At 35.0% G+C, this 16,297-nt stretch overlaps 1 protein-coding gene across 5 annotated transcripts in view; it reads left to right on the top strand.

Moving 5' to 3' along the window:
- Nucleotides 1–16,297, top strand: part of PPFIA2 (PTPRF interacting protein alpha 2) — a 432,283-nt gene that overhangs the window by 71,645 nt on the left and 344,341 nt on the right. For 4 of the 5 annotated variants that reach the window (XM_069491029.1, XM_069491031.1, XM_069491032.1 and 1 more), the window contains one exon: nt 9,827–9,880. The exons of the other annotated variant lie outside the window; for it this stretch is intronic. In XM_069491029.1, the coding sequence (XP_069347130.1) occupies nt 9,827–9,880 (54 nt within the window). The remainder of the gene's footprint in view (nt 1–9,826; nt 9,881–16,297) is intronic. 5 annotated transcript variants of the gene reach the window in all.

The raw sequence follows: 16,297 nt of genomic DNA, 5'->3' as shown, positions 1-16,297 counted from the left end.
TTAAGTAGGAGGATATCTAGTACTATGGGTTGGAGGTTTGTCGCCTCCAACCTCATGTTGAAATTGGATCCCCAGTGTTGGAGATGGGGACTAATGGGAGGTGTTTAGGTCATGGGGGCAGATCCCTCATGAATAGATTAATGCCCTCCCTCAGGAGTGAGTTCTCACTCTATTAGTTCCCAAGAGCACCTCTGCCCTCTGCTCTCTTGTCTTTCACCACGTGATCTCTGCACATATCATCTCCCCTTCGCCTTCACCATAATTGGAAACAGTCTGAGGTCCTACCAGACACAGATGCCAAATCTTGAACTTTTCAGCCATCAGAATTGTGAGCCACATAAACTTTTTTTCTTTATAAATTACCCTACTTCAGGTCCCCCTTTATAGTAACACAAAATGAACTAAGACATCTAGGACTAAATATGCTAAGCAGCAAGAAAAGCATATACAAAAACCCTAAAACAGGAGCTATATTTGGACTATTTTTTTTTCTAGTGGTAACGAAGCCACTATGACCAGCAGGGTAAAAGAGAGAGGAAGAATAGTTGAAGACGGGATCAGAGAGATGGCCAAGGGCTGGATCACACAGGGTATGGCAAGGCATAGTAATAAGTTTGTGGGGTTTTTTAAATTTTTTTTATTTCAGGATATTATGGGGGTACAAACATTTTGGTTACATATTATGACTTTTCCACACCCAAACTATGATTTGAGGCATACCCTTCCCCCCTGCAATGCTCACCACATCCATTAGTTGTGAGTTTACCCACCCCCAACCCCCCAACCCCCAAAGAATATTACTACCGTGTGTGTACCCTAGTGTTGATCAGTTAGTGCCAATTTGATGGTGAGTACATGTGGTGCCTATTCTTCCATTCTTGTCATTCCTTACTTTGGAGGATGGTCTCAAGCTCTATCCAGGAATGTATAAGAGGTGCTAGATCACCATTGTTTTTTGTAATTGAGTAGTATTCCATTGTATACATATACCATATTTTATTAATCCACTCATGGATTGACAGGCATTGGGTTGTTTCCACACCCTTACAATAGTGAATTCTGCCTCCATAAATATTCAAATGCATATGTCTTTATTATAGAATGACTTTTGTTCTTTTGGGTAGATGCCTAATAGTGCTATTGATGGATCAAATGGTATTTGTATTTTTAGCTCTTTGAGGTATCTCCAAATTCTTTTCCACAGAGGTTGCACTAATTTGCAGTCCTACCAACAGTGTAAGAATGTTCCTATCTCTCCACATCCTCAGCAACATTTGTTGTTTGGGGATTTTTTGGTAAAGGCCAATCTCACTAGGGTTAGGTGATATCTCGTTGTGGTTTTGATTTGCATTTCCCTAAGATTAGAGATGTTCAGCATTTTTTTATATGTTTGCTGGATATTTTTCTGTCTTCTTTTGAAAAGCTTCTGTTCATGTCCTTTGCCCGCGTATTGATGGGGTTGTTTGATTTTTTCTTGTATATTTTTTTGAGTTCTAGATAGATTCTTGTTATCAGCTCTTTATCAGATGTGTAGAGAGCAAATATTTTCTCCCATTCTGTAGGTTGTCTATTGGCTCCAATGATAGTTTCCTTGACTGTGCAAAAGCTTTTTAATTTGATCAGGTCCCATTTATTTATTTTTGTTGCTGCTGTGATTGCTTTGGGGGTCTTCCTTATAAATTCTTTGCCTAGGCTGATGTCTCAAAGAGTTTTCCCTATATTTTCTTCTAGGATTCTTAAGATTTCATACCTTAGATTTAAATCTGTTATCCATTGTGAATTGATTTTTGTAAGAAGTGAGATGTGGGGATCCAGTTTCAATCTTCTGCATGTAGTTATCCAGTTTTCCCAGCATCATTTATTGAAAAGAGATTTTTTTCAGTAAATGTGTATTTTTTGTCTGCTTTGTCAAAGATTAGATGAAAATATGGGAATGGTTTCATCTCTGGATTCTCAGTACTGTTCCAAAGGTCTACATCTCTGTTCTTGTGCCAGTACCATGCTGTTTTAGTTACTATAGCCTTATAGTACAGCTTGAAGTCTGGTAGACTGATATTTCCCAGTTTGTTCTTTTTGCTTATGATTTCTTTGGCATATGAGGTCTTCTCTGGTTCTATGCAAAGCATAGAATTGTTTTTTCTAAATCTGTAAAGAATGATGATGGTACTTTGATAGGGATTGCATTAATTCTGTAGATCACTTTAGGTAGTATGGACATTTTAACAATGTTAATTCTGCCAATCCATGAGCAAGGTAGATTTTTCCATCTGTTTACATATTCTACAATTTCTTTTCTTAGTGTTTCATAGTTCTCCGTGTATATGTCTTTCACCTCTTTCATTAAATATATTCCTAGATATTTAATTTTCTTTGAGGCTATTGTAAAAGGTATGGCATTTTTTTAATTTGATTTTCAGCTTGACTGTTATTGGCATATATGAATGCCTCTGATTTGTGTGTATTGATTTTGTATCCTGAGACTTTACTGAATTCATTTATCAATTCCAGGAGTCTCTTGGTTGAATCCTTGGGATTTTCTAGATATAATATGATATCATCAGCAAAGAATGAGAGTTTGATCTCTTTTGCCCCCATTTGGATTCCCTTATTTCCCCTCTCTTGTCTAATTGCTCTAACAAGGACTTCCAGCACTATATTTAATAGAAGTGGAGATAGTGGGCAACATTGTCTGGTTCTGGTTCTAAGTGAGAATGGTTTCAATTTTTCCCCATTCATTATGATATTGGCTGTGGGTTTATCATATATGGCCTTGATAACTTTAAGGTATGTCCTGTCATGCCCATTTTGTTAAGAGTTTTTATCATAAAAGTGTGCTGGACTTTGTCAAATGCTTTTTCTGCATCCATTGAGAGAATCATATGGTCTTTGTTCTTGCTTTTATTTATGAGGTGAATTACATTTATAGCTTTGTGTATGTTGAACCAGCCTTGAACTTCTTTTTTTTTTTTTTTTTTTTTTTTGAGACAGAGTCTCACTCTGTTGCCCAGGCTAGAGTGAGTGCCGTGGCGTCAGCCTAGCTCACAGCAACCTCAAACTCCTGAGCTCAAGGGATCCTCCTGTCTCAGCCTCCCGAGTAGCTGGGACTACAGGCATGCACCACCATGCCCGGCTAATTTTTTCTATATATATTTTTAGCTGTCCATATAATTTCTTTCTATTTTTAGTAGAGGTGGGGTCTCGCTCTTGCTCAGGCTGGTCTCGAACTCCTGAGCTCAAACGATCCGCCCACCTCGGCCTCCCAGAGTGCTAGGATTACAGGCGTGAGCCACCACGCCCGGCCGCCTTGAACTTCTAGTATAAAGCCCACCTGGTCATGGTGAACTATTTTTTTGATATGTTATTGGATTCTATTTGCTAAAATTTTGTTGAGGATTTTTTGCATCTATATTCATGAGGGATATTGGTCTGTAGTTTTCTTTTTTTGTTGTATCCTTTCCTGGCTTTTGTATCAGGCTGATATTGGCTTCGTAGAATGAGTTAGGGAGGATACTATCTTTCTCAATGTTGTGGAATAATTTTTGTAGTATAGGTATGAGTTCTTGTTTGTATATTTGGTAAAACTCAGAAGTGAAGCCATCTTGTCCAGGACTTTTCCTTTTTGGAAGGATTTTAATTGCTGCTCCAATTTCTGTGCTTGATATTGGTCTGTTCAGGAATTCTATTTCCTCCTGGATGAACTTAGGGAGGTTGTATGTTCCCAGGCATTTGTCCATTTCCTCCACATTATGTAGTTTTGGGGCATATAGGTTTTTATAGTATTCAAAGATAGTGTTTTGTATTTCCGTGGTGTCTGGTATTTCCTGGTGATCTCTCCTTTTTCATTTCTAATTGAATTTATTAGAGTCCTTTCCCTTCTAGTTCTTGTCAATCTAGCAAGAGGGCTGTCAATTTTGTTTATCTTTTCGAAAAACCGGCTTTTGGTTTTGTTGATCTTCTATATAGTTCTTTTGTTCTCAATTTCATTTAGTTCTGCTCTGCTCTTCATTATTTCTTTTCTTCTGCTAGGTTTGGAATTGATTTGCTCTTCCTTTTCCAATTCCTTGAGACTGTTTATTAGTTTGTTGATTTTTGAGCTTTCTGTTTTTTTGGATGTGACCATTTAATACTATTAGTTTTCCTCTCAGGAATGCTTTTGCTGTATCCCACAGATTTTGATAACTTGTGTCCCTGTTATCATTTAGTTCGAAGAATCTTTTGAATTCCCTCTGTATTTCCTCCTTGACCCAACAGTTATTCAACAATAGATTGTTTAATTTCCATGACTTTGTGAGGTGGTATTTCTGTTGGAATTGAACTCTAATTTTATACCACTATGATCTGAGGAGATACACGGTATAATTTCCATGTTTTGAATTTGTTGAGGCCTGATTTGTGGCCTAGTATGTGATCAATTTTGGAGAAAGTTCCATGAGCTGATAAGAAGAATGTATATTTGGTTTTATTTGGGTGGAATGTTCTGTAGAGGTCTTTCAGACCCTTTTGTTCTAGAGCTCTGTTTAAGTCCCTTATTTCTTTATTTTCTGTTTGGAAGATTTGTCCAGTTCATTCAGTGGGGTGTTGAAGTCCCTGACTACTATGCTTCAGGCTTCCCCAAGTCTCACTCCAGTTAGTATTCTAGCACTGATTGCCTCACTTCTCCTAGAGCTCAACATTCCCAAGCTCCATGACTTCTGATTTATGGGTCAGCATTACCTTACCAGGTTTCCATGCCAAAAGCAGAGCTTTCCAATGTTAAAAGAGACTGACTTTATACAACTTGTGTTAAGGACTGGCTAACAACCTCACTTAAGTATTTCACACCTTGGAGAGAAAAGTGAAACTTTCGTTACCTGAATTTTTTTTTAAGAAATAAAGGTGATCATATAGTAGTGATTTATGATTAATGACTAATAATTTATAGATCCTGGTTTATCTTGTTCTGTATAGGTGATAGCAATTCATAGAATGAAGAGTATGCAATACTGGTGTCAAGCAGCACTCAGTCCCTGAACAACAACATGGGGTAGATTCTAGGTTGGCTTGCCACACTTCTACAGATTCAAGTGATAAGGAGACAATTAATCCAAATGCATTTATAGTTTATTATTTACACAGTCAGCATAAGGAAGGCCACCATGGCTTCAACTCCCCAGGTCCCTAGAAGGGCCAGGACTTGGATGAAACAAGTGATGTGCTTAGGGCGCAAAATTTAAGGTACTCAGTCTTGGAATCATGCAAGTTCAAGGTTAGCTCTTGTATGATTCTCAGAATGAGTGGCTCCTTAAATTTTGCACTTCATTTCCTCACTCTAATTCTGGCCCTGGTCCCCAGTGCTACTGGACAACATTGAACTGGATGGGCCCGATGACAAGGAAAAAGAGCAGTGGACTGCTCTGTAGGTGAGGACCCAATTCCATATTGCACCTGAGTGGTTTTGTAGCCTGAAGATGGACCTGGACTGGGAGGTGTGAAGTGGAAAGTCATATACCTCACTAGTGCCAGGGGATCAAATGAGAATAAAACCACGCGAAAGCTGCTCCTAAGACTACCTATCTGACCATGTTCTGGGAGGCTCACAGGATGTTCCACCAAGACAGCCTAGCCATGGCTGTTGTGAACATGTGCAAGGTCACCAGTGTATCAGGGTGAAGCTCTTCTCCTAGTACTGATATTAAAGAAACACAGGTTTGCATTCCTACTGTTTTCTAATCCCACTTCTTAATAGCTCTATGATATTGTGTAAGTTATATAAAGTATTTAAACTCTAAAAAAAAAAAAAACTAACATATAAGGATGTTATAGGGTTAATGTATATAAAGCATTTAAGGGGGGCCTGGTATATATTAAATGTTTGGTAAGTTATAGCTATTCTATTAGCTATTAGATCTAAATTATGACTTATACATGGTTACAATATAGTTAAATAAATGCTGTAGCCTAAAAGTTTGTTTTGAATGTTTTAATCAAACAAATAACATTATTACAATAGTAAGTTTAAAAACTTTCTGGGAAATCAGTATTTTTACTATTTGATGTCCCCTTTTGTAGGAATCTATATAAAAGATATTTATGTAACAAAATTAGACACATTTGTCAAAGATTTCACTTATATTTTATACATAAAATATTTAAACAACCATCAGAAACATTGACCCACTTTTAGTTATCCTTTAAGAGCTACATAATGCATATTTTCAGAGTTCCTCAATGGATTTATTTATTTTACTTATTAATATTACAACATAAATGCATTCATGCACACTTGTGTTCATTATTCACACCTGAAAAAATTCTTTTTGTGTCAAGTGATAAGCCATGTTTAAATTGGACCTCTGTCCAAGTAGGACACTCTTTTTCAACTTATACTCAAAATAGAACATGAGCTCTAAAAAATGTTTTACAATTGAATGAATAAAGGGGATAAGGAGGTACATCTGTACACTCTTTGGAGCCATGAATTCATAATTTGCTTTTAATTAACCATGCTCAAACCCACAAATATTAGTCCCTTTTCTCATTCATCTTCTAAATTCTATTTTGCATTATTTTTCTCAAGACCATGACTGTCATGAAAAGCTTAACATTTAAAAAATCTGAAAATTGACACAACTTATCTACGATAGCAGAAAATGTTAGATAAAACTTTTAAAAATATGAGAAAACTGCATGCACTAAATTTCTAAAATGCTTTTCATCCAAATCAGTTTCTCTATTATCTCTCTGATAGATCCATTAAAAATTGTATTTTTAATATAATTTATATGCCTTTCTATAAAGAAAGGCATGCATAACTCAAAATGTACTTAACATCATTTTCTTTCATTACAAATGTACTTGGAAATAACATTTCATATGAGTAGAACGTTGTTTTTGTTGTGGTCATAACAAAAGTATTATCAAACTGCAATGGGCTGTGTGTTTTATTTTCTATTGATCTATTTTAACCATTTGACTACCTGATATTGTCATTTCATTCCATGAGATTCTAAAACAATTTTTAAAATTATATTTTATCTTTGGATTCAATAGGGATATTAATTTTGTTTGCCAATTTACTCTTTGCTCTTATTATACAGGGACATCATTTACTTAGGTGACTTAATAGAAATGTTAAAGAACATGTAACATCAAATACTTTAGGTGATTTTCTTCTTTATGGTGTGCATGCTATTAGAATAAAGAATTTCAACAGGATGGAGAGGAAAGCCTTTTTACAGATAGACCTAAAAATTCACCTATATTGCTCAGGATATTTTGGCTTTTGAGAGCCAGAAACTTAAACTCAATTGCAGGCAGAGAGAACATCTGGTTTCAAAGATTCCTGAAATGATAGCATCAAGGGCTTAAACTTTGCTATTATATCTCCCAATTTTTATATTGCCGTAATTCTCTGATAGGCTCCTACAACTTTTGAAGAAATTTTTATAAGCCTCTTTTAGAGCTAGAATGGTGGAGGGAAAGAGGTAGTTTCTCAAAAGGATGCTGAATAGGGAAAAATTTTATATATAAAAATCTATCCATATATACATAAAATATCCATTACAAAGTAGCCAACTTAATACTTTATTTGGCAAGTATTTCTTGTGGTTGCCTTATCATTTAGAATCTTTAATAGAATATGCATGAGGAAATTCATCACCCATTGAGTTGCTCTTCAAAGTCAGCTTCTTCAGATGGAAACATTTATAACACCATCTCTTCCGCCCTCCTTCCTTTAATGTTTCCATCACATACTTATCTCAGCACCATATTGTATAGTTAAGATTACCCATTTTTGAAATACCAGGGTAAAAGAATGTGATTAAGTCCCAAGTCAATTAGTAGCATAAATCTCCTTAATGATATAATGGTATTGGCTGCTTCCCTAATCATAGACATTTAATTTTCTTTTATGTAAATCTCGACTCAATTATCTTTCTTTTTTGCTTTCTTACTGCAACTATATATCTTGATTCCTCATCCCTATTCCTTCAAGTAGATGCAAACAGATAAGAAGTGATCAGGGTCAGAAGAAGGAGCCTTTGTAGAAAAAAAGTGTAATTCTTTCATGTAGCACAAAACTCCTATCCAGCAGCCTTTTAACAGTTTTTTTTGGTTTGTTTGTTTTTTGTTTTTTTTTTCCATTTGGAAGGGATGGACAGTGGTTTATAAATTAAATTGGTTGCAAACATTAAAAACCTGGGTTGTTTTATTGTAAAACCTGGAATTCCAGCTTCTTTTGCAAAAGTCGTATGATTGGCAATCCTAGAACCAAAGCCCTAGAACTGATATGGCTGAGTTGTAATTGTGGGTGTAAACAGGTCACAGCCTCCCAGGTTACCACAGCATCACCCATTTCTCCATTTATGATGACTTCAACAATTATGATCATTACTCAGGCATGACCTTCTTTAGTTACTATTTCAAAGTTAGAAATTGATCTTTGTAAAAGAACAGCTAATATATCCATAACTCTCTATGTTTTTATCTTCTATGTATAGGAATAGAGTGGACCATAGATTTAAAAAAAAAATGGCAACAACATGGATGGAACTGGAGGACATTATATTAAGTGAAATAAGCCAGACACAGAAAGACAAATGTCACATGTCCTCGCTCATATGTGGGAGCTAAAAATCACTGGTTACATGGAGGTAGTGAATAGAATGGTGGTTACCAGAGGCTGGGAAAGGTAGTAGGGAGGGAGGATAAACAAGGGTTGGTTAATGGGCACAATAATATAGTTAGAAAGAATAAGATCTAGGCTGGGCACAGTATTTCATGCCTGTAACCCTAGCATTCTGGGAGGCCAAGGCAGGAAGATTGCTTGAGCTCAGGAGTCCAAGACCAGCCTGAACAACAGCGAGACCCCTTCTCTAACAAAAATAGAAAAAAATTAGCCCATCTAGGCTGGGCACAGTAGTTTATGCCTGCAACCCTAGCATTCTGGGAGGCCAAGGCAGGAAGATTGCTTGAGCTCAGGAGTTCAAGATCAGCCTGAACAACAGCGAGACCCCTTCTCTAACAAAAATAGAAAAAAATTAGCCACACGTGGTAGCACATTCCTGTAGTCCCAACTGCTTGGGAGGCTGAAGCAGGAGGATCACTTGAGCTCAGGAGTTTGAGGTTGCAGTGAACTGTGATAATGCCACCTGTTACCCAGAGTAACAGAGTGAGACTCTGTCTCTGGAAAAAAAAAAAACAATAAGTGTTCAATAGCACAATAGGGTGACTATAGTTAACAATTGTATATTTTGTATATTTTAAAATAGCTAGAAGAGGATTTGGAATGTTCTCAGCACAAATGAATAAGTTTTTGAGGTGATGGATATCCCAATTACCCTGATTTAATTATTACACATTGTACGCTTGTATCAAAATATCACATGTGCCCCATAAATATATATAACTATTATACATCCATAAAATTAAAATAATTTTTAATAATAAAACATTTTCCATGGGATTAATATTCTTGAAAATGATGTGTTAAATTGCAATTTTCTTACATTTGCTTTTTTGTGTTCTGCCCTCACTTCAGCTCTTTAAAGATGAAACATCTGCTTTCCTGTCTAGAGCTATTTTCTTTGCATAGTTCAAGAATAATTAGTCTGTTTGTATTTTTTTCTTTTTATATACTGTACAGAGTTGGAGAGAATATCTAGCTCTTTAGATATGGGGGCTATTTGTACAGTATTACATTGTGCAAGGTTGTAAAAAAAAAAAAAACATAAAGTAGCTAGTATGCCCTTAACTTTGCAGCTGAATAAGTTACTACACTGTGGGACTTGGGGATTCTCCATGCTGTTGAGTAGCATTTTACAATCAACACCTCTCCCCTTTTCAGGATATCGAATCCCTAACAGGAGGGCTGACTGGCTCTAAGGGGGCTGATCCACCGGTAAGTTAGATTCTTCATTAAGTTTAACTGTTGATGAATTGAATTGTGTACACACCAGATCATCAGACAGTTGCTTGCATATCATTTGTCATATACAGGTAGGTACTTTTTAGATTGCAGTAACTCATACAAAAGTGTGAAAGTGCTTTGAGGTGTGGTCTGGTGTTTATAAAAGTTTTAATAACTCATAAAATTCATCTCCATTTACTGGCACTAAAAATAGGAATAAAAGCTTCATTAGAGTAGCTCCATAATTTATGTTCTACTAATGGGCTACACTAACTTGAGAGTTTTTCATTCTAAATATGAGTGTGGGATTCAGGTCACAATATATTTTCTAGTTACTGTGAAAAATTATGTCCATGTTATAAATAGTATTGATTCTTGATATTGTTGTTTTTTTCCTGTCTAACCCAGGAAGCTTCTAGAAAATTAGAGACAGAGTTCTAAAGTTTTTAAGAATTATCATTTTTAAGCAGTTAGAAGAGCTTGATAGTCCATTATTGGAACATTTTAGTCCTTCTGTGATGTCCAATTTCAGAGAACATTGGCAAAGATGATGTTCCTATGACTTTATGCTTGATATACAAACATGGATTCAAAGAATATATATTAAGTAATAAGACAGATTCAATTTATATCAACAAATAATGCATAAATTTTATCATTACTTGCTTTTTGTTTAGCACAGCAAAATTTAATGAGGAACATAAAGAACTCAATGTTATCAATTTTTAGCTATACTTCATTTAGGCATCTAGGTGAAGAACATAATTCCATTAAAATGCTAGCGAGGTGTTAAAAAGAAAACTTTTCAATTGTAGCTCTTTCTCTCCTGTCTCTCATGTGTCTTATGATGCTGTCTAATCTTCACCAACTTGCTCCTAAAGTAGGCTAAACAACATATCGTAGTCCTTTCCTTTTACTTTTATCATCTGAATTTGTGTGGGAAAAAATATATTGACTTCAGATAGCTGCTTATATTTATCACCTGAACTTATTATATTACCACATAAGGCAAGATGAAATGTGAGTTAACCCAGAAAGTATATTGACAGGATTTATGGCTAGTCTTATTCTAAGTATTGTAGGTGACTGCTTATGTGATGTAATTTCATCCTGCTACCTTGCACAGTACTTGTAAATAGCGTTCAACTTCTATCTAAACAGTACATATATTTCCTTCAAAATACTTCCCTCACCTGTTCATTGATTTCTGAAAGAGTTCCACAGTTAGAGATTAGTTGGTTTTAAAAGGACTTGTCCCTTATTCAAAGCAAAACGAAACCCTCTCTTCTACAGGTAATAAAAATCTTATCCATTATTTACATGTTGAAATAAATTAGTTTATCATATCCTTTAAGAAAGCATGTTTCGAAACATGAAAGATTGAGTGGGCATGTGGTCTAGTTGTTGAAAGAAACTTTTTGCAGGGGAAAAAAGTCACAGAAAGGAAAAATGGTTGACGGCAAACTTTGTTAACTTCATTCTCAATAAATAAAAGTGAATAGGTATTAGGTATACAACTTTGTGTGTGAGTGTGTGTGCATGTGTGTAGATAGGTAGATAGATATCTCTATAAATTTCTATAATGCAGTATTAGTACGAAGATGAAATGACAATAGTATCTAGGATGACCTCAGTCATTTAAGAATAAAGCTTTGAATGAAACTATTGTTTTTGCCTCCAAGTTAGAAACCTGAAAGTCAGATTAAATTATACATAATCTAAATCTATTTGAAGTTTTGTACTATTTTTCCTTTCTTTAAAAAATGTCATTGTAATAGATCATCAAAAGACTATTGTCCAAATCTAAAGTTATATTTTTTGGTAGAAATGTTTATAGTGTACTGCAAACCCATTCCACAATGAAATTTTCATTGGTAAGAATGTCAAAGTCCTATAATTTGTCATTCATTGAACAGAATAAAGGAAGTGCTGAATAAATGATTTCTCACTAGGATGCATAGTTGTGGAGTAATTTCTTTACCAGTGTAATAATCTCAGAGATATCATCAAATATTAATGGTATGTTTAAAATTGCAAATTTTGCTGTGGGTACACATAAATGTTATTTCTGAAGAATTAGGAAAAAAGTGGTGTTTGTTATTTCAAATAGCAAGGCATATATAAAAGGTTGTGTCAAATTTGCAAATGTCATTTTAAACGGATTTGCATATCTGGTAAGAATAAATTTGAGGAACTCTAGAAATATTTTGCATTAAGATTTTTAAGAATAGATGTTGAGTAGTTTTTTTTAAAAAAATCAAGTATTCTCAATTTCAGGGCCAATAATGAAGGAAAATCGCTCATTCATGATTTTCAAGGACAATTCAAAAAGATTCACAATGGCTTTCTTCTGAAAAGGATTTTAATTCAGAAGCTGGAAATTAATTGCTGCAGCAATTAGAATTTGCAGATTTTTCTAAGTCATAGTTAACCTTGCAAAATAAACTCTTTCAATGAGAAAAAATAGTATCTGTTAAATATTAACTTAAATTTGTCTTTGAAAAATTATGTGAAAAGATATTCTACAGTTGGCTTATATTCCCATTCATAAAAATTGGATCATAGATTAACCTACAGTGTAAAAACTAGTGTGTGCGTGTGTGTATGTGTGTATATATATAAAGGGAAAGAAAATAGAGAATCAAAATCTAAAGGATAAAATATCATTATTAAATTAAATAGTGCTTTGTAATTATCCCACTGTTCCATTTAACATTAATAATATTAGAATGTGAAAAATTTGGAAACGGTCAGGAATCGAGGTGTCCCAAGTGATCAAATTGTCAGCCAACCCCTCAGGACAGGATAAACAATACGCATCTCTGCTTCAGAGGACTTTGAATACTATGCATGAACCCTGTTATATATCCGTAAAGCATGAACTTGGTGTCTGGAGAGCTGTGGATGTGCCGGTCAGTGTGGAACCATCAGTGTGAGCCATCACTGCCTGTGTTGAACGCATGAGCCAGTGGCAGAGAGGTATTGGGCAACCCCTGCCAGGATTCCTCCTAAGCTGTGGGTGGGTCTAAGCCAACAGGCGAGATTTAGTAAATCAGTTTAACTACTAAAGTTAAGTTTAGTGACACAGACTCAGACTAATATACACAATGAGAGATGTTTCACTTTGTAATTTGGGATAAGAAAACATTTTGATTATTAACTAGCTATTTATTTTCTTATCATTTGTGATGTGTTTTAAAGGTCAATATGGACAAGAAAGCTAATAAGTAATGTGAACCAAACCTTAGACTATAATGGAATATATTCCTGAGCATATTTCATTGTAACATACACAGGTCAAATGTGGAAAAGTTTTATTCTATTTCACAGCATGCCAATATCAGGGTTTAAATTGAATCTACCTTATTGCCTTACCCGGAAGTCATAGCAAGAATGCCACTGAGGCTATTCAGTTCCTTCCTTGTTTTTCTTTCTATTTGTTACCTTGGAATAATAAGATCTATAAATTTGCTCCCGATAGAACTTAGTACTTTTAATTGTCCTGTTTATTTGTTTCTTTATTTGTTCTAAATGCTAATGGTTCTCTTTACTTTCAGAGTGTGATAAGTAAATACCCATATAATTCATATTCTTGGGATTGATATGCACACTGTCCTAAATGTTCTTCAGCTCTACTAATATTTTTTCCCATTAAGGAACCAAAATTGTACTTTCTGTTCTCATTTTAATGGTCTTCCTGATGGTCCTTAGCAATGTGTATAGACACACTGAGAATTTAAAACAAATTCAATATTTGGAGTGTGCTATTTATACCAAGTTATATATTTTCCAAATTATAAACGGTCTTAAAATTTAAAAATTTCCAAAACTTATTTTGATTTGATTATTCAAAAGATGCCAATGTTCTACTTATTTATTTCAACAACTAAGGGAATAAAATAATGTGAATTTAAATTGTGATCTAATCTGAACCTGGTCAAGGCCACCATCTTAATCACCTGTCCTGTCTCAGTGAACCAAGCAGGATAGGTTCTATAAAACATTATGTCAGATCATGTTACATTTAGACTTAAGTCTTTGTTAGTTTCCATCAGAATAAGATCCCCAAATCCTGTGACATGATTTCTATGACCCTTTGTGACTTCCTTTCCTTACAGTGGTTTTAGGAACTCATCTCCCACGTTTTTCTTCATAGCTCAGTCTACTTAGGCTGCATTAGCCATTTTGCCATTCCTTTATGCAGGCAAGCTTATTACTAGTTAGGGACCTTACACTTGCTATTATTTCTTCTTCTTTCCATGCTTTCTGTTCAGATGTCCCCATGGCTTACTATCTTATTTTCTTTAGATCTTTGTTCAGATGTCACTTTAACAGAGAGCTCCTCCATAAACACTCAGTATTCTTTTCCCTGACCCTATGTGTTTATTGTTTGTTTTCTTCTACCAGAATATAAACTCCATGGTTAGTGGCTTTGTCTCTTTTGTTCACTATTATATTTCAAAGATCTTCAATACTTGACATATGAATTTCTCAATAAATATTTTTTGAATGAGTGAATGAGAACAAGTATTCATGAGCACATAATTTGTACGAACGTATTTGTGCTTAAAATGGTAACTCTAAGAGCATACTTCATGGGAACAGAGATTGAGGTTGTTATAATGATTCTGGAATAATATTACAAGCGTTAACTTCAAACTATGATATTTGTAGTAAGAATGAAAATAGCAAAGGAACAAAACCTTATGAAACCATTACTAATAGAATTTTATGACAGGGAAGGAAATCAGACTCAACTTCAAATGTTGTGCACTGGAAGAAATAACAGTAAATGAAATCAAAAGGATATTTTTAGAATACCGTGTATCTTCTATATGTTACTTAATATCGTTAGAATACAAACCCTTTGAGATCAGGAATTTCTGTCTGGTTTACTGCTGGAGCCCCATTGCTTTAAACAATGCCTGACACATAGTATACCTTCAGTAAGTATTTAATAAATAAATGAATTAACCAAGAATGATGATTATAATAGGTCTTCAGGAGATAATGCTGTAAACCAGGTATTGAGAACTTCAAAAAATGAGGGAGTAAAGAAATGTGAAATGGAATTTCCATTCTTGACTCAAAATTTTACTTAAAATCCCAAAGTGTAGTACTATGGAGGATAAGTGTTCCCACATTCTAGGGAGAAGTGTGAGACATATCCACCACAGACTTACTAAGTAATAATAGCAGCAGCAGTTCTGCCACTGTGAATCACCACCATTAGCTTCTCTAAGAGAAGACCAGAAATGACTCATTAGCAAAAAGTTGTCAGCTGGTAGGGAGTTCTGCAGGGTTTTCACTCTCTGAAGGAGAGAAGTGTGTGCTTCTCCCTAGCCAAATGAGGGTGGACCCAAAGCAATGACTCAGAGAAGGAGGCAGTGGTATTTTTGTATTTAGATATTTATTCAGCAGTAAGTCATCAGGTGATTTCATGGGACAGATATAAAATAAGGGAAGAAATAAATTATTATTTCTGTAATAATATTTCTATAATTACTTCTAAAATTATTTCTATAATAAACTCATCAGAGTTTAGCGACATGCATAACCATTGAATCAGATGTTTTCTTCCTATTCAGTGAATTTGGAAGGTGGAAGTCTGGTTGGAGCTATCCTAATTAGGGCAGTGAAAAGAGATAACAGTAAGAGTGATCTTTACAACCAGAATTTGGTATGTCAATGGTGCATGAGCTTCCTAGGCTGATGAAGTAGATGGAAAATAGAACCCTTAAAAGATAACTACTTGCTAGGGTAATGGGACCCAGTATTAAGAATTAAGAGGATGAGAGATACTCTGCCGATGATAGAAACTGAGTTGTGAGGGAAGCAAGTGGTTAGCCAGAGAGCAAATACAAATTACATATGTCAAAACAATCTGGGTAGCATGGGACATCCCCATAGGAGGACCTCCAAAAAAATCCTCTAATGAATTCCAATTTGGAAATCAAGTATTTAGGCACCTGGTACATAGAAGTCACCAGTCTTGTAAAATTTTGCCTTTTTCCTCATGATTCCCTCTCATATCCCTGCCTCAACCTAGAAGAAAGACCTATCAAGCAGACAGGAGACAGGTGAAAAAATGAATCCTTTTCCTCTTGCCCAGTACAAGTCCCTCAGTCCTGAGTTGGAGTAATCAAAGTAACTCTTTGTTGAGTAAGAGATTAAAGTTTTGATAGTGGATTGTTCTGGACTTCTTTAACCTGAAAATGATCTTAATATTCAAAATGAGATGTGATCTTATAAGTCTAAATAACCAGAAAGTTATACATCTGCTCAAGGTAAGTATATACATAGGGAGGGAATATATGGCAAAGCATGTTTAATGATGAGATGGATAAAAAATGAATATTACTTATTTGAGATCTGCTACTTGTTTGTAGTTGCTTGAATGAATCCATC

This window comes from Eulemur rufifrons, chromosome 16 (genome assembly GCF_041146395.1).
Source record: "Eulemur rufifrons isolate Redbay chromosome 16, OSU_ERuf_1, whole genome shotgun sequence".
NCBI classification, from domain to species: domain Eukaryota; kingdom Metazoa; phylum Chordata; class Mammalia; order Primates; family Lemuridae; genus Eulemur; species Eulemur rufifrons.
Note: the sequence above shows the minus strand (reverse complement) of the source record. Positions and strands in the feature narration are given on the sequence as shown.